This window comes from Malaclemys terrapin, chromosome 5 (genome assembly GCF_027887155.1).
Source record: "Malaclemys terrapin pileata isolate rMalTer1 chromosome 5, rMalTer1.hap1, whole genome shotgun sequence".
Lineage (NCBI taxonomy): Eukaryota > Metazoa > Chordata > Testudines > Emydidae > Malaclemys > Malaclemys terrapin.
In genome coordinates, this window is record NC_071509.1 from 90,739,887 (window position 1) to 90,760,483 (window position 20,597).

Genomic DNA, 20,597 nt, shown 5'->3' on the forward strand with positions numbered 1-20,597 from the left:
ACTATTTCACTAGGAGAGTGGTGAAGCACTGGAATGGGTTACCTAGGGAGGTGGTGGAATCTCCATCCTTAGAGGTTTTTAAAGCCCATCTTGACAAAGCCCTGGCTGGGATGATTTAGTTGGGGTTGGTCCTACTTTGCGCAGGAGGTTGGACTAGATGACCTCTATGATTTCTGTTGGTGTGATTGGGGAAGATAGTAACAATATCAGAAATATTGGTGTTTGCATAGGGATGATTATTATGAATTTCCAGTTTCCTTTAAGAATAATTACATGTTGTTTACATTATACGAGACATCTTAAGGGCTGTCTTGTGGCATATATACCCAGCCCTAGCTTGTGGTGATGCCTATAGCAATCTTATCTTTTAAGACTTTTCTGGAGGACTAGAAGGAAAATAATGCCCTTCCTCTTGGCCCTTTCCCAGCCTGCCACTCCTTCCCTTGGTCTGCCCAGCCTCTGTACCTTTCCCCAGCACAGACCCTGACCTGTACAGAGAGGCTTCAGTCAAGGGGACAAGGGGGATGAAATGGGTGCTACAGTGGCAGTTGAGACCCCCCTACATGCATGGATCTAATGGGAATACTCTAGGCCACTATTTGGAAGCTCCATAACAACATGAAAAAAAAGCTGAAAAATCCTTTTCCTCAGCCCATTACTTAACATACTGTAATATAAACATTTTAGATTAAAATTGAGGTTTGGTGACATTTTTTCTGACGCTTTTGATTTACTTGTTGGGTATGTTTAGTATTTTAGGGAAATCTTAAAACAGAGTTTATTTTACTAATTTCTCAGAAATAGCATCATTTTGGTAAATAACTTATATGAACGTCTGAAGTTGAAAAGATAATCAAGTTATGTAATTATGTATCTCCAGTACACTTACTGTCACATGCCAACTAAATCCCCAGTTCAGCAAAGCATATAAGTACTTTGCTGAATTGGGGTTTAGGTGAGCTGCTTTGTGAAGTGCACTGATCACAAATAAATATTTGGAAAAAGATAATAAGACCTAACACTTATTCAATCATCTCTTCTTTAAGTTTTTATATGTGATCAGCTATTGTATCTTCAGCTCTGCTCTCTTTATACGTGGTAATGTCTTTCTTAATCAGTAAAAGATTGAGAGATGTTTAGAAACAATTGTAATTTTCACTGTAACTGCTCAAGTTTTTTGCAGTACATTAGAGCCCCTTGAGACACTTGTATTAATGCCAGAGCTAGGATAATAGGATTGTAAGTCAGCCATAAAAGCAGGCAATCAAATCTCTCCATACCTAGAAGGAGATGTAGTTTTTTTTCTTGTGTCCATTTAGAGTTGTTTTATCCTGAGGTAATTATATATTTCCAAAACTGAAAGCATCTTTGAGTAGCTCAATTACTACAGTTGTTGGGAAGTGCTTTCTATCAATACTCATGGGAACTTAAATGAAAACATTAAATATGACCGTAGCTTTCACCATCTTCATTCAGAATTTGTTATATACTCAGACTTACTTTTTTGAGGTGCTTCTCCACTCTAATATCTGTAGCAAACCCTGCCATCTCACAATATTTTTGACTGCAATTAACTTAATAAGAACATAAGAATGGCCATACTGGGTCAAACTAATAGTCCATCTAACCCAGTATCCTCTCTTCTGACAGTGGCCAGTGCCAGATGGTTCAGAGAGAATGAACATAACAGGGCAATTTTATTGAGTGGTCCATACCCTGTCATCCATTCCCAGCTTCTGGCAGGTGGAGGCTGAGAGACACCCAGAGCATCTGGTTGTGTTCCTGACCATCTTGCCTAATAGTCATTGAGGGCTCTATCCTCTGTGAACTAGTATAATTCTTCTATGAACCCAGTTATATTTTTGACAGCCACTGCACTTTGTGGATAGTTCTCCGAAAACATCTACTCGACTCCAAGATCTTTCTTGAGTGTTAACAGCTAATTTAGAACCCATCATTTTGTATGTATATTTGGGATTATGTTTTCCAATGTGCATTACTTTGCATTTATCAACATAAATTTCATCTGCTGTTTTGTTGCCCAGTCACCCAGTTTTGTGAAATCCGTGAGAGGACCTTTCCTCTTATCCAATGACTGCTTACTTTACTTAACAGACTTTGATGGGGGATCTTGTCAAGGGCTTTCTGAAAGTCCAAATACATTACATCCACTGGATCAGCCTTGTCCACTTGTTTGTTGATACCCTCAAGGAAGTCTAATAGATTGGTGAGGCAAGATTTCTGTTTACAGAAGTTGTGTTGACTCTTCCCCGACATATTGTGCTCATCTATGTGTCTGATAATTCTGTTCTTTATTATCATTTCAACCAATTTGCCTGATACTGAAGTTAGGCCTACTGGCCTATAATTGCCAGGATTGCCACTGGAGGCTTTTTAAAAAAATGATGTTATATTAGCTATCCATCATGTAGCGGGGTGGTCACCCTGCTCCTGCCCGGAGGGGCTGTGGTGGGGGCAAGCAGCTCTAAGGGCTGATTGGGGAAGCAGCCTCAGCTGAGATCATGCCCCAATCAGGCCCCAGCTGGCCCTTATAAGAGGGCAGTGGGCCAGGAACAAACAGTCTCTCTCTGCCTCTAGAGAGGGAAGGGCCTGGCTGCTTAGGAGCTCACAGAGTACCTAGAGTGGAGCAGGGCTGGGGGAAGGCCAGAGGAGCTGGGGAGCTCCGACCTAGAAACCCCCCCAGGCTGCAGGCCTTGTTAAAGGCCCAGAAGGGTACTGGGGTTGCAGAGGGCAGTCAAGGGCTAGGCCGAGGCAGCAGGTCCAAACCCCCCTTGCCTGTGATGAGTGGCTTGTACACTGCAGTCTGCCCCAGTGAATGGGGGCTAGACCGTGACTGGCAGTAGCCTGATACTGAGGCGAGGTGGTGATAAGGGGTTGGGGGTTCCCCTGAGTGGGGAAACCCAAATTGGGGGTTGCTGCAGAGGGGCAGAATCCCTGGGTAAAGGGGGCACCTGGGTCCAGGAGGGACTTGGGCCCAGCAGCAAGTGGGACACCGGGCTGTAGCAGGTGTTCTGGAGCTGGAAAAAGAGCTAATTTCCAGTAAACCAGCAGGAGGCACTGCAGGGGTGAGTCTCGCACTGTTACACTCCAGTAATCTGGTACAACGGCTGATTTAAATGATAGGTTGCAGAACTACAAACTGTGATATGTGATTTCATATCTGAGTTCCTTCAAAACTCTTGGGTGAATACGATCTGGTCCTGGTGACCTATTACTTATTATTAATTTGTTCCAAAACCTCCTCTATTGACCCCTCAATCTGAGATGGTTCCTCACATCTGTCACCTAAAAATCTACCTCACATCCTTTGCAGTGAAGACCAATGTAAAGAATTAATTTAGCTTCTCTGCAATAGCCTTTAGTGCTACTTTAGCACCTTGATTGTCTGGTGGCCCGACTGATTGTTTGGCAGCCTTTGTGCTTCTGATTTACTTTTAAAAAACTTTGCTGTTAATTTTTGTCTCTTTTATGAGTTGTTCTTCAAATTCTTTTTTGGCCACCCTAATTATACTTTTACACTTGATTTGTCAGAGTTCCTGCTCTTTTCTATTTTCATCACTAGGATTTGGCCTCCAATTTTTAAATTATGTCCTTTTGCCTCTAACCACCCCTTTTACTCTGTTATTAAGCCATAGTGGTATTTTCTTGGTGGTCTTACTATTTATTTATTTTTAAATAATTTGAGAGATGCATTTAGTTTGAGCCTCTATTTTGGTGTTTTTAAAAAGTTTCCATGCTGCTTGCATCCATTTCACTTTTTTGACCCTTCCTTCTAATTTCTGTTTAACTAACTTGCCTTTTTGAAATTAAATGCTACTAGAGGTGGGTTTCTTTGGCATTTTCCTTCTACTGCATGTCAAATTTAATTACTTTTCGGTTGCTATTATCAAGCAGTTCAACTCTTGGACCAGATCCTGTACACTACTTGGAACTAAATCAAGAATTGCCTTTGCCCTTGTGGGTTCCAGGACTAACCGCTACAAGAAGCGGTCATAAATGGTGTCCAGAAATTTGATTGTGCATCCCGTCCTGAGTTGACATGTTCTGAGGTGATAAATCCTCCCTTATTAGTGGGTTTCCTGTTTTGTAACCTCTCTAATCTCCCTGAGCATTTCAACATCACTGTCACCATCCTGGTTAGGTGATTGATAGTATATTCCTACAGCTGTACTCTTATTATTCAAGCATGGAATTTCTATCCATAGAGATTCTATGGTACAGTTTTGATTAATTTAAGATTTTTACTTTATTGGACACTATATGCTTTCTTTCACATATAGTGCCATTTTGACTTAATATTAGTGGAAATCAGTAGGGATGAGCTTAATCTCAGCCCAGTTAATTGAAAGAGATCTTGGGTAGACAAATTACAAAAGATAATAAAACTAAGATTAATTTGGAGAAAAGTGTACAATAAGGCAGTTCAGATCTTAAGGGAAAAAATGTATTTTCTGTATTATTTTAAGAGTTACATTTTTCACTGTATTGTCAGTAAGCACTTGAGTGGACTGGGATTTTAAAGTTGCTTTTTTAATGCTATTTGGATCCTGACCCAAAGACCATTGAAGTCAATAGGACTCTTTTCATTGACTTAAGTGGGCTTTGAGTCAAGCCCTCTGTTTGGAAGATCTCCTAACTAGTGTCATCTTTAAGTGTTTTTTAAACCTGCAGCTTTCCTTGTTGTTTGTGTTTGTTTGTTTGTTTTGTTTTGTTTTTTTTAAAAGGACGGAGTCTCTTATTGGAATGAGAACTGAATGTTCCGATCACATTGGGGCATGCTAGTTTCAAGTAAACAGTGTTTGCATATTTGCTGAATAGTGGTTTAAAATGCTGTGGCCGGGGTCCCAGAGAGCCACACTGGGGTTACCCAATTAGGGTGAACTGCAAAGAATGGGGCAAACAATCTGCAAAGCTGGTGGATATTCCAATACTTAGATTTACCAAGCCAGCACAAAACAGTTTCTCTAATACCTCACTGGTTACCCAGAAGCCAACAACACAGTTCCCTAAAGCAACTCAGCCTTAGGCCTCTACCCAGACACCCAAGTCAAATATGATGAAGATTACTGAAAATCTTATTCATCATATAAGAAAGTTCTACCAATCCCAAAGGATCGGACACATTACTTCCCAGATTAATGAATATTCCAGATCTTACCCAAATTCACGCTACAGCCAATTCTTATTAACTAAACTAAAATTTATTAAAAAAGAAAAGAGAGAGAATATTGGTTAAAAGATCAGTATACGTACAGACATGAGTACAGTTCTGAGATCAGATTCATAGTAGAGATGGTGAGCTTTGTAGTTGCAAAGAGTTCTTTCAGCATTAGTCCATAGGTTATAGTTCAATGTTCATATTCAGGGTAATCCAGATGGGACTGGAGATCTCAGTTTTACAACTCAAGCTTCCCCTGCGTGAAGCATCAAGCAGATCTGAGATAAAAAGGATCAGGACCCAAGACATCTTTATATAGTTCCAGGCCTTCTTTTGACAGCTCAGAGTCTTTAGGCGAACAATTGGCAATCATGGAGACTTTGAAGTAGTAGTATTTCCTAAGCATCATGGGTAATTAGCTACAGGGATTAACATAAGGCAATTGCCTGTCTTCCACCATTCGCAGATTATTTGCTATACGTTTCAGAGAGAGATGAATACAGTGATATCACTGTTTACAGTTCATTTAAATGTTAATATTTCCTTTTGATCTCTGAATTAACAAAATACAGCATAGACAGGGACTGCTCGATTACATTGTTAACTTCTAACAATATATATGTAAACACACACAAACTGCTTAACCCTTTCTGGCCATGTGTCACAAATACAAATAAATATTTTTAAAGAGTCTGAAAAAGGGAAATAATGCTTTACTAAAATGTCTGAAATCTGAACAACTGCTTTTCCATTGTATTTTGCTGCTTTTTTTATTTTCTCATTTTCTGGTTTCCTTAGTTGAAAACCCAATTTTAATACCAACCTCACTCATATGAAAGTGCCTCTTTTAATCTATGAAGTACTGATGAACAAAGGAAGATATGCCTATAATCTCGTGTTCTGCTAGGCTCTCAGATGTCAATCCTGACAACTAGATTATTCAATTCCACACACGCCTCCCCTTCATCGCTAAACTTCCTGAACAAGCACTGCACAACCATTGCATTGACTTTCTTTCTTTCAACATCATAACAAAGGCGTAACAAGAACCAATGGCTAGAAACTGGCACATTCATTAGAAGTTAGACACACATTTTTAACAGTGAGGGTGATTAATCCCCTGGAACAAACTACCAAGGGAAGTGGTTGATTCTTCATCTCTCAACATCTTCAGATGAAGACTTGATGCCTGTCTGGAAGTTATGTTTTAGACAAATACAAGTTAAGGGCTCAATACAAGAGTAACTGGGTGAAATGTAATTGCCTGTGAATATACAGGAGTTCAGACTAGCTGATCCAATGGTCCTTTCAGGCCTTAGATTCTATGAAACTTCATCTTAGATCCCTTCCAAACTGACTTCTGCTTTCTCTGCTACTTTAATTGCTCTCATTGAAGTCTTTAATGATCTTTTTCTGGCCATATTTCAGGGCCTCTACTCATCTTCATCTTCTCTGCTGCTTTTTGATGTTGTCAGCTGCCGCCTTCTTCTTGACATTTGATGCTGATTGGGTTTTTGAGATAGTGTCCTCCCTTGCTCTTCTTCCCGCCTTTGATAGTTCTGTCCATATCTCTCTTGGTGGGTTCCTCCTCTCCTCTCTCTTGAGGTTTCCCCAAAGCTCTGTCCTTGTCTCCTTGCCATTCTCACTTAATGTCCTGCCTCTAGATAATCTCACTAGCTCATACGGTTTCTCGTGTAATCTCTTAAAAATCTATTTCTCCACTGAATAACTGTCTCCTTAGATTGATTCCTGCATCTCATTTTATCTCTGTCATCTCCTCTTGGATGTCTTGTAACCAGTTTAAGCTGATGACGTGGTCAAAGGAGACTCCTAATCTTCCATTCCAAACCACCTACCTTCTTTCACTGTTGACTCACCATGATTTCTGTCATCTCAGGGTTATTTTTTCTTCCCCTTTCCTTGTCCCACAAATCCAGTCCCTCTATAAGTCCTGCTAATTCTTCCACCCCAACAATTCAAATTCCATTGTTTTATTTGCATCACTACAGCCAAATCTCTCATTCTGGTCTTCATTATATTCTGCCTTAACAACTGCAATAGCCTCTCTCTGGCCTTCCAAATGCACACTTTGTCCCCATCAAATCATACAAATTGCAGCTGCTAAAGTCCTTTTCCTTGTCATCAAGTTGATCATGCCACTCTCTTCTGTAAAGAGGCTACCCATCCACTCTTGCATCTAATTAAAGCTTCTTTGCACTAATTTTAAAGTTCTGAGTCTGCCCCTTATTGAGCTTTGCAACACCTATCCCCTTGCTCCACTAGTATTCCCCTGCCATGTCCAGCTGTTTGTTAGCTTATCACACAATTGCCTCCATGTCCTCTCCCATGCAGCCCCATACATGGTACAACCTCCCTGAGCTCATCTGCAAAGCTCTACCCCATTCACATTAGAAGTCTCTCTTAAAGAGTCACTTCTACCATGCTTCTTACAATGAATGGAGATTACTTTTATATAAAATGTTATTGTTTCCCTTACCTTAACCTCTGTTGTTTGTCTATTTATCCTTAGATTTTCCTTAGATCTCTTAAAATAGGGACTCATGCTTTCTTGAATATCTGGAAAGTACTTAGCATGTTATGGGTACTACTGTAAAACAAATATTTGTGTGATTCTGAGATGCGGCTCTTTTGAGAAGACTAGAGAAATCACTATCATGTGCTAGAGTCTCACACACTTGACTGCAATAAAACAAAATTATATAATTTATACGTATTAAGATAACCTCCTCTCTGTAAGCAATGAAAACATCAGTTTCACTGGGTTTTTTTCAGCTAGAAGACGATATTGTGGCAAAACCTCAGTACATTCAGAAAATAAAAAACTTTGCTCTTGAACAGCCCTCTGATGAGTGGATGATTCTTGAATTCTCTCAGCTTGGATTTATTGGTAAGTGTTGCAGCTCCAGCAGGATCACTAGTGGTCAGCTCAAACTCAGAGGTGCACTACTAATGTAAATTTTACATGGAATTGTGTTTCAACTCCTGGAAAGGCTAATCCCCAAAATCCCTGATTCTCTAGGAAATGCTACAACCATGTCAGACTCCCAATCTATGTTCAGAGTCTCTCACTGTCCATGCTGTATGGCACTATCCTTATAGTGCAGGATCCTATCAACCCAAGATCCAGTCACATTGTATTCATTCCCCAGGGAACAAGAGGTTCTACCATGTTCCTAGCACCTATTTAACTGTCTACACACTTAATTGGACCCAGGAGTTAGTCCCTCCCTCCAAGCCTGACAATTTGCACAATAATTTGGCAGGCTTCCAAAGATGCTTATTAGGATGGTTAGAGCCTTTATTTGCAATTATGTAACTTACTCAGTTGAGAGCTGGGAAACGTGGGTAGGAAGTGGGTCCTAGGAGTTGTGGGGGTGCAGCTGCATAGCACCCCAAGGTGCAGAACATAGCTGCCCATCATCAGGCCCTAGATCGGAGCTTGGTGGAGACAGTGGACCTAGATACCTAACCCAGTCCTAAAAGCCAGGAGATCAACAGAAGGCTTTACCTTGACAGAGAGTCCATCTGGGGAAGATCCTGACTGTACAAGGGCTCAAATACCCAAAGTCCCCATATTAAGACAAAAGCCTTTGGGGAAGCTGACGGACATGACTATAACTGAAAAGAGGTGACCACCTGCTGCCTGAGCCCTATGCAGCACTGGTGGTGAGTGTTCCCCTTTTACGCATGTATACTTCAACATGCAAAAGGTTTCTATATGCCAGTTGATCGCATAGCAATTCCTAAAAATTCTAGATTAAAAATAAAATGCAGCCCCTTTGCAAATCTATTCTAAATTTTTCATAAAATTTTTGGGAGCTGTGTATCCTTGTTATGGCACAACAAGAATGATGCTCTAGAAGTAATTTTAAGTGGGTTAGATTGCCAAAATGTCAATGGGCCATATTCTGCCTTTGGCTCCAATTGATTTCAAGTCAGTGGACTTTGACTCATTGTCAGTGGGAGCTATGCATACTCATCCAAAGGTAAAACTAGGCCCATTCGTTGTTAGTGCCCTTTGAGTTTGTGCATTAAGTCTGCTAAGTCATCATAAACTAGCAGATGTTTGTTTTGCTTTAATGACTATCTGACAACATGGTGACTGATCACAAAATATACATATTATGAGCAAACAACATGCTCAAGTTTAACAGTCTAGACATACGAACAATGGGTAATTCAAAACTGATTTTGTTGCAACAAACATATTGAACTGCACCCTGCTCCTGAATGTTGTGCAGAGGAAGCAAACTTGTAGACAAATCTATGGTGCGGCCATACAGGAGGGAAATGTCTATGCAGGATGCTTCCCTGTTCCATTTAGCTGCCTTCAGCTATCCTACCGAACAGGGAAATGAGACATTGCCTGGGGTTGGGAGTGAAGGTGGTGTAGGTTAAATGGGTATGAGTCTTCAAACACACAGTTGCACCAGTTTTAACTAAATCAATTTAAGATTACATCTTTAGCTAAACTTGTTCAACTTTGGCTATGTCTGTACTCAGGGCCGGCTCTGGCTTTTTTGCCGCCCCAAGCAAAAAAGCCTCCGGCCGCCCCCCCCCCTTTCCGCCCCCCCCAGCACGGCAGGGGAGGGCGGCTGGAGCCCCGGGGGGAGGGTGGCGAGTCCAGGTCGGGGCTCCGCTCTCCCCTGCGGCCAGAGCGCCGGGGGGAGGGCAGCGAGCCCCGGCTGTGGTCCTGCTCTCCCCGGCGGCCGGAGCCGGAGCACCGCACCGCCCCCCTCCAGGTGCTGCCCCAAGCACAAGCTTGGTGGGCTGGTGCCTGGAGCCGGCCCTGTATATACTTATAGCGACATACACTGCACGCTCCCCTAGCATGGGTATAAGTGGCAGCATAGATAGTGAGGCGCTGCTTAGGTGAAGAGAGTTAAGACATGCCTGAATCTCAGGGTACGTACTTAACACTGTTCAATACACTCCCAAGCCGTGCCTTCCATTGCCAGAGACTTTCCAGGGTAGGCAGCAGGGAGAGGCTCCAGCAGCAACCTGCAGCAGGTAATGGTTCCAGCAGTGGGGAGCTGCTGGAGTCTTTCCCTGCTGCCCCCAGAGCCTTTTACTGTGGCATGCAGCTACATACGGCAGTGTGGACGCAGCCTGCTTTTCCCAGTGGATTGTAGCTATCCATACACCACATGCTGCTGCCAGCAATGACAAGGCTGGAACATGTAGACCAGGCCTAACCCTGCAAGTGCTGTATTCCCATCTAGCATCAACCCCAACACTTAACAGTTTTAAAGGTGCTTAACTGCACCTGCAGTAGATACTAACAGATGTTTCATATGGGATTAGTAAACAGGAGATGAATTGGTTTGGGGTTTTTGTTTGTTGGTTTAAATCATGCTCTTTCCTTGTTCAGACAACATTGAAAGCCTGACCCCACTGATGGAAGGTTCCCTCACCATCAGAGGTTCCAATGAACATATTGAGGGAGATCACTGGAGGTTTTCAAAGGGAGGCTGGATAGCCATCTGTCTTGGATGGTTTAGACACAACAAATTCTGCATCTTGGCAGGGGGTTAAACTACATGACCTTTGCGGTCCCTTCTAATCCTTTGATTCTGTGATTCTAATGGTAAAACTTCTGTTAAATTCAGTAGGGTCTGGGTTCTACCCTATGTGTTTGGGTGCAGGAAGAAAACATGGGCTTCAGTGATATGCATAAGGACTAAATATGACTGAAATGTGTGATTTCTTCTTTTCTTTGTTTTCAGGAAAGTTGTTTAGAACTAAAGATTTACCACTCATAGTAGAATTCTTTTTAATGTTCTACAAAGATAAGCCCATAGACTGGCTTCTAGACCACTTACTCTGGGTTAAAGTATGCAGTCCAGAAAAGGATCCAGTAAGTGTTTCCGTATTTTATTACTACAAAATAAATTATATTATAAATCACAGTTAATGCATGATTCAGTTTCAAAAACAGAAAAGTACACATTCCATAAATGTGTTTTAGGGATTTTTAAACAGTTGTGGGGGATTGTACTGTAATGTGATTCAAAGTATAATTTAACTGAACTACTAGCTTGGACATCTTGTGTTAATAGTTTGTTTGATTTCACTCCATAATGAAGTAAGCATACACAACTATATTATTAACCAGTAAAAGCAATGCTTGCTGCTTAATATATGCTATGGCGACATAGGAATTAAAATGGCAAGAACAAAGATTAAAAGTAAACATCAAATATGAAATAGCTCTTTCTAAGAAACCTAATGAGGAAAAATGAGAATTTAGGTTCTAGTACATACAGATGGTTTGTGTGGGCAGACTTCTGCATTTACATGAAGCTCCACTGATTTTAATGGGGCTTCTTATGGGTTCAGGAGTTTGCTTGTGTAGTCAATTGCAGAATTAGAGCCTTATGTAGCATATTATATTGAGACTTAGCATTTGATTTCATGGTATTTTCAGACTGCTAGGATACTTAAGGTAAAATTTATACATTACTAATCAACACCTTAGTTTATTAAAACAACCAGTTTTAAAATCTAATTTGTTTGAAACTGTTCATGCTATTTATCTTTTATATTTCCCTCTGTTTAGGAGTGGAAGACTGGTTTGTTTCTAGTCTGTTTCACTGTCTGGTCTCATGAGTTAGAAAAGGCTGTAGTATTTGTTTGCAAATAATGCAGGAAGGTGTTTAGAGCAAAACCAACCTAACCTACCTGTTTTAACTGAAATAAACAGTTCCAGGTTATATTGGGAAAGGTGCCATTTCTGGAGTTCCAAATGTTTCCAATAGCATTTTATCTATGTGATTATCTTTAAAATAGTTCTATTTTTACACTCCTTTTTCACTTGTTTAGATGACGCTTGAGTGTCTCTAAGGGTACATCTACACTACAGCGGGGAGTCGATTTAAGATACGCAAATTCAGCTACGTGAATAGCGTAGCTGAATTCGACGTATCGCAGCCAACTTACCCCGTTGTGAGGACGGCGGCAAAATCGACTTCTGCGGCTTTTTGTCGGCGGCGCTTACTACCACCTCCGCTGGTGGAGTTAGAGCGCCGATTCGGGGATCGATTGTCGCGTCCCAACGGGACGCGATAAATCGATCCCCGAGAGGTCGATTTCTACCCGCCGATTCAGGCGGGTAGTATAGACCAGACCTCACTCCCACACTTACACAGCCTGTGGTGCCTTTTGTCACCAACCATGGCCCTTTTAGATCTTGGGCTGGGCTAAGTGCTCACGAAATGGACTGCTGACTACACTACAGGGGCAACAAGAGGTTTCCCTCCCCCCTAGTTTTTAGAGTGCAGATGGCTTTACTTGAGGATAGGATGGTGACAGTTCTCACTCTGTGTTCTTTTTAAGTGTTTTGCGTGTGTATTATTTTTTGTTGGTATGGGTGGAAAATGACTTCATGCAAGAAAGATATGGGATGTGTAAACAGCTGAGTGAAAAGAGTTGAGCAAGTGGATTTAAAAAGACTCATTATGATGACCTGCTGTAGGGAAGATGACCTTTGGGGATGGCAGAAGGTGGTTTGTTTTAAGCTCCACCAGTACAAAGAGGACTTAAAACTGCCTTAAGGAGGCAGCTGAGGATTTCCCCAGCATGGCATTTCACACTCCGCACTTAAGCATAGGAAGAACCAGGATCTCACTCCAGTAATCTTGGGCTGGCAACCCTGCAGCTCTAATTTATCCAGGGACTTAAGTGGCCCCAATCTGCCTCTGGTGCACAAACAGTGGGTGATGGCAAGATGTTATAATGTCACCTCTTCCCCCTCCATATTCCTCAGATGTGCTGAGCTCAGCTCCTAAGGACTGAGCCCCTTTTTTTTTTTTCATTTAAAAAAAAAAAGTTGGTAGCCCTTAAGGTTGTGAATCATACATAAACCAGGAAGATAAAGCAGCACGTGTCTCTGCTTTTGTGTTTGCTTCAACTTGGCAAAAGTAGACTGACAAGAAGTTTCTAGTGAATTTCACATCTGCTATTCAAAATTCTGTGGGTAGCAGTGAAACTGTCAAGTCAAGTCAATTGCATGCAGCTGTTGCAAGAAGAATGAGCAGCAGCAGAGGCAGCTATTTACAAGAATGCCAAAAACGGGAACTGGAGGAGGCATACAATAGGACAGACAGCCTGTTCCCCCAGCAGCAGTTAATAAGCTGATATGAAAGATGGAAAGTAACTCTAACACCTTCCCTTTCCAAGCAACTGGAATTCTCACTAGTGTGTTGCCCCAGCCTATCCACCTCTGGTTGGTATGTTTAATCATCTGGCCAATAGGTTAAGTACATGTTTCCATCCCTGGCAGTGTTTTTAAAGCCGTTGTAGAAGCAACCATATCTTTTCACTAAATGTTGGAGGAGTATAGTTGGCGAATGGGTGCAGCCATCAGGTCCATGGGCACTTCAGGAACTTCATCAGATCTGCCTTTAAAAGTGAATGGATAGGTTCATATAATTTTATGGAAGTTCGGGTCCTTTGAGGATGAGTCAGTAGCTCTCCAAATTCCCACCCAAAAGTAGAAGAATTATCTAAAGGTGTGTGTTTGTGTACACTTCTGAATCTTGTAGACAGATGGAGCAGGGAATGGAGTATCATGTTGTGAACTTTCCTCTTACCATTATAACTTAGGTTATTATGGAAAGGAGGAAGCTGGCTGCAGCAACATGAAATTTGTTGATAAAGTAGATGCCAAAAGCATCATAGCAACATAAAGGATGCATGTTGCACTGAGGAGAAGACACAAAGCCTGTCTCATCACAGTTGATATGCCCTCAATGTAAGGATAGCAATAAGTAAACTCACTGGAGTGGAGGGAGACTAATGGGGGCTGACATTTAAAAACAAGAACAAAAAACAGCCCAAATCACGCTGCAGTCCTCCAGAAAAAAATCTCAGGTAAATGGGATATCTAATCAAATTGATATTTAAATGTCACTGAGGCATATATAAATTAAGGTTACATTCACAGTGTGATTGGAACAAATGTTTTGGTTGTCTCCCACTTTCTTCCCCGGATCCTGAGGGTTGCAAGGATCTTAACTAGACTTCGGTACAAGTTAAAGTAGACTCACCATTCCTATAATGCAGTGGTTCTCAACTGGGAGTCTCCTGGAAGTCTGTGAGCCATTTTGGGGGGGGGGGTGCGGGGGGAGGGAAGCGGCCCTGAGCCCTGGTGCCCCCTGCAGGGCTGATGTCAGGAGCTGCAGAGCTGAAGCATGGAGCCCCGATGTCCCCCGTGGGGCTAAAACACACAGCTTCTAGCTACCCCCACTACGTGAATCCTGAATTACCCTCTGCTTGCATATAGCTCCTAGCTACCCCCTGCCTGCACCCTGAGTGGTTTTCAAACTTTTTAAGCTGAGTCCTCCTCTTCGAGTTATAATTTTTGGTTGTACCCCTGCCCCCACAACCCAGACAGGCTGGGTGGCCTGCTGAGGTGTCAGGCGGCGGAGGTGGTATTCCCTCCCTGGGCCCTAGCATGTGGAGCTGGCCTGAGTCCTGCCAGGCCCTGTCCCCCCGCCCCCAAATAGAAGTCAAACTATGCCTATGCCCAAAGGCCCCACCCCCACCCAGTGGCCAGAGCCCCAAGTTCTCTTTCCCCAACACACACACTCTGGCCCTGAATTTTTATAGCATGTTGTGGGGCGTGGGGGTCTGAAAGAAAAAGGTTGAGAACCCCTGCTGTAGTGTATCATGCTCGAATTTTGCACACCACACCCCCTAGGCTGGGACCCTACACCTATTGAGGATTTCTCTATGATTGCAGTATCCTCATAAGTGGCTTTAAGGTGGTTAAATCCCTTTTGCATTGCTGCAGTGACATAAAAAGGGACTTATTAGGGACCAAGGTTCTGGTGTAGTATTTTGTAGTTACTGTGATTATGGTAAAATACTGATTCCACCAGCTGGGACAATAACGTGTCACAATTGTATCTTTTTGTTTCAAAAGTGTACCACCCTTTTCTAAAGAAACAGCTGCCGGTGCACTGATTTGCATTCACTTCCTTTTTCTGGCATTATTTTACTGAACATCTGCTTTAGACGCACATATAAAAACACTTTATTCTATTTATATGCCCTCAGCTATTTTTGAGTATCTAATTAGTACTTCAATAAGAGCCATAAATCCCATTTGAGATTTTGCATTTGAGCTAGTTAGATGCAGCTTTTCCATCCCTTTTCACTTTAACTAGTACTGGTAGAACTTATATAAAACCTATAGCGCTCAAAACACTTTACACAGTTGGTTAAATATTATCATGCCCATTTTAAAGATGTGGAAACTGGGATACAGGGAGATAAAGTGATTTACCAAACTTGCACAGTGTTTCAGTGATGAGCTGAGAGTAGAACCCAGGGCTTCTGCCTGTAGTCTTGTGCTTTATTCTATTTAGGTCATGATGCTTCCTTATATTTATCATTATGACAGATTATATTTAGTGTCTCAAACTGCACTGCTGTTTACATCCAGAGCACAAATCACTTTTAGGGGAATATTCTCATATCTGAGAAAACAGACGGATGGAACAAGACATTGCAGAAATTCTTACTGAAAGGCAGTTACTTGCATTTTCCAGTTTGTCAATTGTCCAAAGTTGTACCTAAATTAGAACAGTAAGATTTAAATCCAATGCTTGAGAGCTCCACGTCATTCTCAGGATGATCCAGCATAATGTTGTGACAATTACCTGTATCAAACAACAGAGCCAGGAGTGGAAAAGTGACCAGGATCCACAACAAGGAGGTCAATGCAGGTTATGGTCAGAGCAGTTTGGTAAAAGTAATATGATGAGCTCAAAAACTGAACTGAAATTTTTCAGGGAGAACCTGCAATAAGATACAGCTAAACTTGTGCTAGGATTACATTCCTCCACACTTTAGACAGAAAATATAGATAGGAAAGTGGTCTTTAGTTGATTTCTCTTATTGTTATTTCTTTGCCCAAAAAAACCCCAAACAAAACCTAATAACAGTCAAATATTCTGAGAGAATAGAGGCTTAAGTGAAGAGTTCCAATTCTGCCTTATGTGAATGGTCCTTACGGAGTCTCACTGAAGTCATTGGGATACTCCCCAAGGGATTACTTTTGTGAATCTGGATTGCAGGACAAGCTGTAGCTATAGCTATGTAATGAAATTGAATGACTGATGGTCGGACATATCCCTTTGTTGTTGAGGGGGGGAAATTCATACACATGACCTTTTTTTATTTCCTTTCCAGAAACATTGTGAAGGGCAAAAGGCTTATTTGCGTATCCGTTCTAAGCCATCTCTCTTTCAGCATGTGGGAATTCATTCATCTTTGGCTGGGAAAATACAGAATTTAAAAGTAAGACTCTTACAAAATTTGCCACCATATTTCTAAATTATTTGTTTGAATTCTGACTTGTTTACTTTTTGAACTGAAAAACATTGTATTTGGTGATAAATTTCATGTACCAGAAGAGAGAGATGAGAGGAACATATTAATTTGTAATCTGAACTGAGTGGGGGAAATACACTCACAGGACATATAAGGATATCTTCCCTGAGTCTGGGCCTTCAATTAATTAGTAGTAGTGGTACCATCATAGCGCCCAGGATCTCTAGCATAGACTAGGGCCCCATTGTACTAAGCAATGTACAGACACACCAAAAAGATTGTAAGCACTTTGGGGCAGGAACTATCTAAATATAAAACAAGAGACAACAGAAGGCTACAGACAGATGGGGAAATATAAGGAAACAGTGAGACAATATTGGTCAGCAGGATAAACAGTGGTCTCAGCACACCAGCAGCTTAACTGTTGTCCATTTTTTTTTGTAGGCATCACAGCAAAGGAAAGTTTTGAGGAGGGATGTGAAGGAGGATAATGAGGTAGCTTTGCAGATGTTTGAGGAGTGCCTCCTAACTGCGACAGGTGGCATGAGAGAAAGTACAAAAGTCTTTGTTTGAAACTTTCCCAAGTGGGAGATGGAGATTGGCCTTAGGAGCTGAGCAGAGGCTGGAGTCACATCTCAATAGTGAATGGAAGATAGGTGGAGACTGACCATGAAGGGCACTGAAAGTGAAGACGTATATTTTAGAGAGAGCAGGAAAACCCAGAGGCAGATTGAGTAGACGGGCTTCTTTATTGCCGTACTTGTTCCCCTTGACCAATTGTCGAGTAAGCACTGAATTAGTTAAAGCACACTCTTTTTATCGAAGTTAGTATGTGAATACCTACATTTATTACAACACCCCCAAAACCTTTATAGAGTAATATGAATGCCCATAAAATGAACATTAATAGCTATATACTGAATATAATTGTCCTCGCCCGTTTACTGTTTACAGCATTAAGCATATTCTACAGACGTTTTTACTTGGAAGAGACATTTCTTTGCAATAATTGCAGCCATGAATTCCCTTAATCAGCAGTTTGCAGGGAAGGGAGGAAGGGGCCATGGCCCCAAGCTTGTTTATTGTAGCTGGGAATGGAAGGGAGGGGGAGATAACACTGCTTTACACAAAGTATCCTTTAGATCCCCACATCCCCATAAGCAGCTGCAATGCTTATCAATCCTTAACAAGCAGAAGGAGAGGGTAGCAACTTTATCTATCAAGCAAAGAGACAGTGCGTACCTGCACCTACTCCCTATTACCAGGCTAGCAGTTACCCAGGTCTTTACTTAACCCTTACGTACCCCAACAATGTAGTTTGTCTCCCCTTTTATCACATAAAATATAGTGGAGGGGTTCAAAGATAAGGGTGATGTGGTCAAAGTGGCAGGATAGGAAAATTATAATTACAGTAGCATTTTGAATGGATATGAGTGGGATAAGGTTGCATTTACCAAGGGAAGAATGTTGCAGTAATCAGGATGTGAGATGAGAGCCTAGTGAGAATTTTCACTCTGTGGATGAATAAGAAAAAAAACGTATCTTAGGCTACATCTACACTACAGGGGGGAGTCGATTTAAGATACGCAAATTCAGCTACGTGAATAGCGTAGCTGAATTCGACATATCGCAGCCGACTTACCCCGCTGTGAGGACTGCGGCAAAATCGACCTCCGCGGCTTCCTGTCGACGGTGCTTACTCCCACCTCCGCTGGTGGAGTAAGAGCGTCGATTAGGGGATCGATTGTCGCGTCCCGACGGGACGCGATAAATCGATCCCCGAGAGGTCGATTTCTACCCGCCGATTCAGGCGGGTAGTGTAGACCTAGCCTTAGAGATGTTATGCTGAAAGAATCTGCAAGATTTAGACATAGCCTGGATACAATGACCTAGAGAGAAGTCCAAGTCAAAGATAACTCCCAGCTTACTGGACTGAGTGGCGGGCAGAATGGTGGTGTTGTCCACAATGATCGAGAAAGGAGGTAGAGTGGTAGGCTTGGTAGGAGATGGGGAGGGGAGAGAAGAGTTTCTGTTTTAGCTATGTTGAACTTGAGCTGATGTCTAGACATCCATGAGGAGATGTCAGTGAGACAAGCTGAGATTTTAGTTTGGACAGGAGGAGATGGGTCTGGAGTATAGAGGTAGACCTGAGAGTCATCAGCGTAGAGATGGCAGTTGAATTTGTGTTTGCAGATGAGACTACCTAGAGATAAGATGTAAAGGGAGAAGAGAAGGGTACCAAGGACCCACTCTGGAGCCCCCACAGAAAGTTGGAGGGGGAACATAGCAGGTCTTCCAAAGGACAAAAGAAGTGATTAGAGAGGTAGGAGAACAAGGAGAGGACAGTCACGAAAGCCAAGGGAGGACAATATTTCAAGAAGAGCATGGTCAGTTGTGCTGAAGGCAGCTGAAAGGTCAAGGAAAGTGAGGATGGAGTACTGGTCCTGAGCTTCGGCTAGGAAGAGGTCATAAGAGACTTTAGTGAGACCTGTTTCAGAAGAGTGCAAGGGGTGGAAGCTGAAATAGAGAGGGTCTAGGATGGATTTTGGGAAGAGGAACTCCTGACAGTAATTGCATACATTGCATTTGTGATTTAATGAGCTTGGAGATGAGATATTTGGAGAGGCACCTGAGGTCAAGAGTGGGTTTTTCAATTATAGTGTCCTACTGTAAACAGAGGCTCCTCTGCTTAAACTGTGGGGGAAACACCTTCCCAAGGAGGCCTCATTTATTAGGTTTAGATCATCTCAGATCCACAGTAGTCAGATGCGAATACAGTCTCAAGAGGCTCTGGGAGGGCTACATAAACAATGTAAATAATACGAACTAGCATAGGGCTTGATTTCTAGTCTACCCACAAGATTCTCCTGAGGTTCCTGAGGAAATGGAGAGATTCCTTCTGGTAGCCTTTCCTCCTTAGATACGGTCCTTTCCTTATACTCCCCTCTATTAGTAATGCAGCACAGGTCTGTATTGCCTGTGGCATACCTCCTCCCAAAAAGCAGTTGTCCTCACCATGTAAGAGCACTTAAGTACAAGACTTCAGGAGTTCAGTTAGTGCTGTATTATTACATAAAAATCACCATATTGTATCAGACTAATGGTTCATGTAGTCCACTTGTCTCTGAAAGTGGCCTATACCAGATGTTACAGAAGAGGGTGTAATGGGCAATTATGGAACAGCCGGCCCATCAGAAAAGCTTCTGCATCATTTAGGAAATGATCGATAAAGTTCATGGTTACACAACTTATTGTTGAGTTTTAGTGGTTTCACTGAAGGAGCTCCCATAAATATGAGATGCAACATTTAAAACCTATATTTAATCATTTTATATGAAAATAGTTCAGATAATGACTCTTCATTTTCTGTAACAGCCCTCTGTGATCCAAGATATTTGAACACTGAATTATGAGTCTTTATATGTGGTATTGTATCTCTTTGTGTCTAACAGGATAAAGATTTTGGCAAAAACATGCTACATAAAGCACATGTTAACCCCCCTGCAAAAGTGACTACTAGCCTAAGAATATTCCAGCATTATACTTTGGAAAAGGCTTATGAAGGAATGGACTGTTTTTGGGCTTTTTCTCCAGTGGCTGGGGATTATATCTTATTCACTTTTTTACAGCCATTGAAAGTAGAAGGGTGAGTGCTAATGATATGGTAGGATACTTATACCCAGTTTTGAATCCTGTCAAGATTACCAATTCTCTATTGTTTGAATATCCACAAACTGCCAATTTAAATAAGTGTAATAAGTCTGCTATGCCCCTTTCCTCTTTTTTAACGCTTTCCCTGAAACACACTTCTTCCTTAAAAGCTTTTGAATTCTAGACTTCTCCTCACACGCATGAAAATTAAATACTTAACAAAGAAAGAAAAAAATCAATGTAAACCCTATGGTGAAAACAATGAAAAGCAACTGAGTGGTGACACTGTTATGCTTATAGAAGCATACGGGATTTTTTTCAGAGGAAAAGGCAATATGCCGCATTTATTGGCGATACAACAAGTAGCATATACATTTACTCTCACTCACACACACTCACTTATTCTCTC

General features: G+C 41.8%; 1 protein-coding gene across 5 annotated transcripts in view; it reads left to right on the forward strand.

Annotated features, from left to right (window-relative positions):
• MGAT4D (MGAT4 family member D) overlaps positions 1–20,597 on the forward strand; it is a 94,663-nt gene that overhangs the window by 63,181 nt on the left and 10,885 nt on the right. For 4 of the 5 annotated variants that reach the window (XM_054031153.1, XM_054031156.1, XM_054031157.1 and 1 more), the window contains 4 exons: positions 7,973–8,087; positions 10,927–11,057; positions 16,397–16,504; positions 19,990–20,183. In XM_054031153.1, coding sequence (XP_053887128.1) covers positions 7,973–8,087; positions 10,927–11,057; positions 16,397–16,504; positions 19,990–20,183 — 548 coding nt within the window. The remainder of the gene's footprint in view (positions 1–7,972; positions 8,088–10,926; positions 11,058–16,396; positions 16,505–19,989; positions 20,184–20,597) is intronic. The other variant, XM_054031155.1, reaches the window with a different exon arrangement.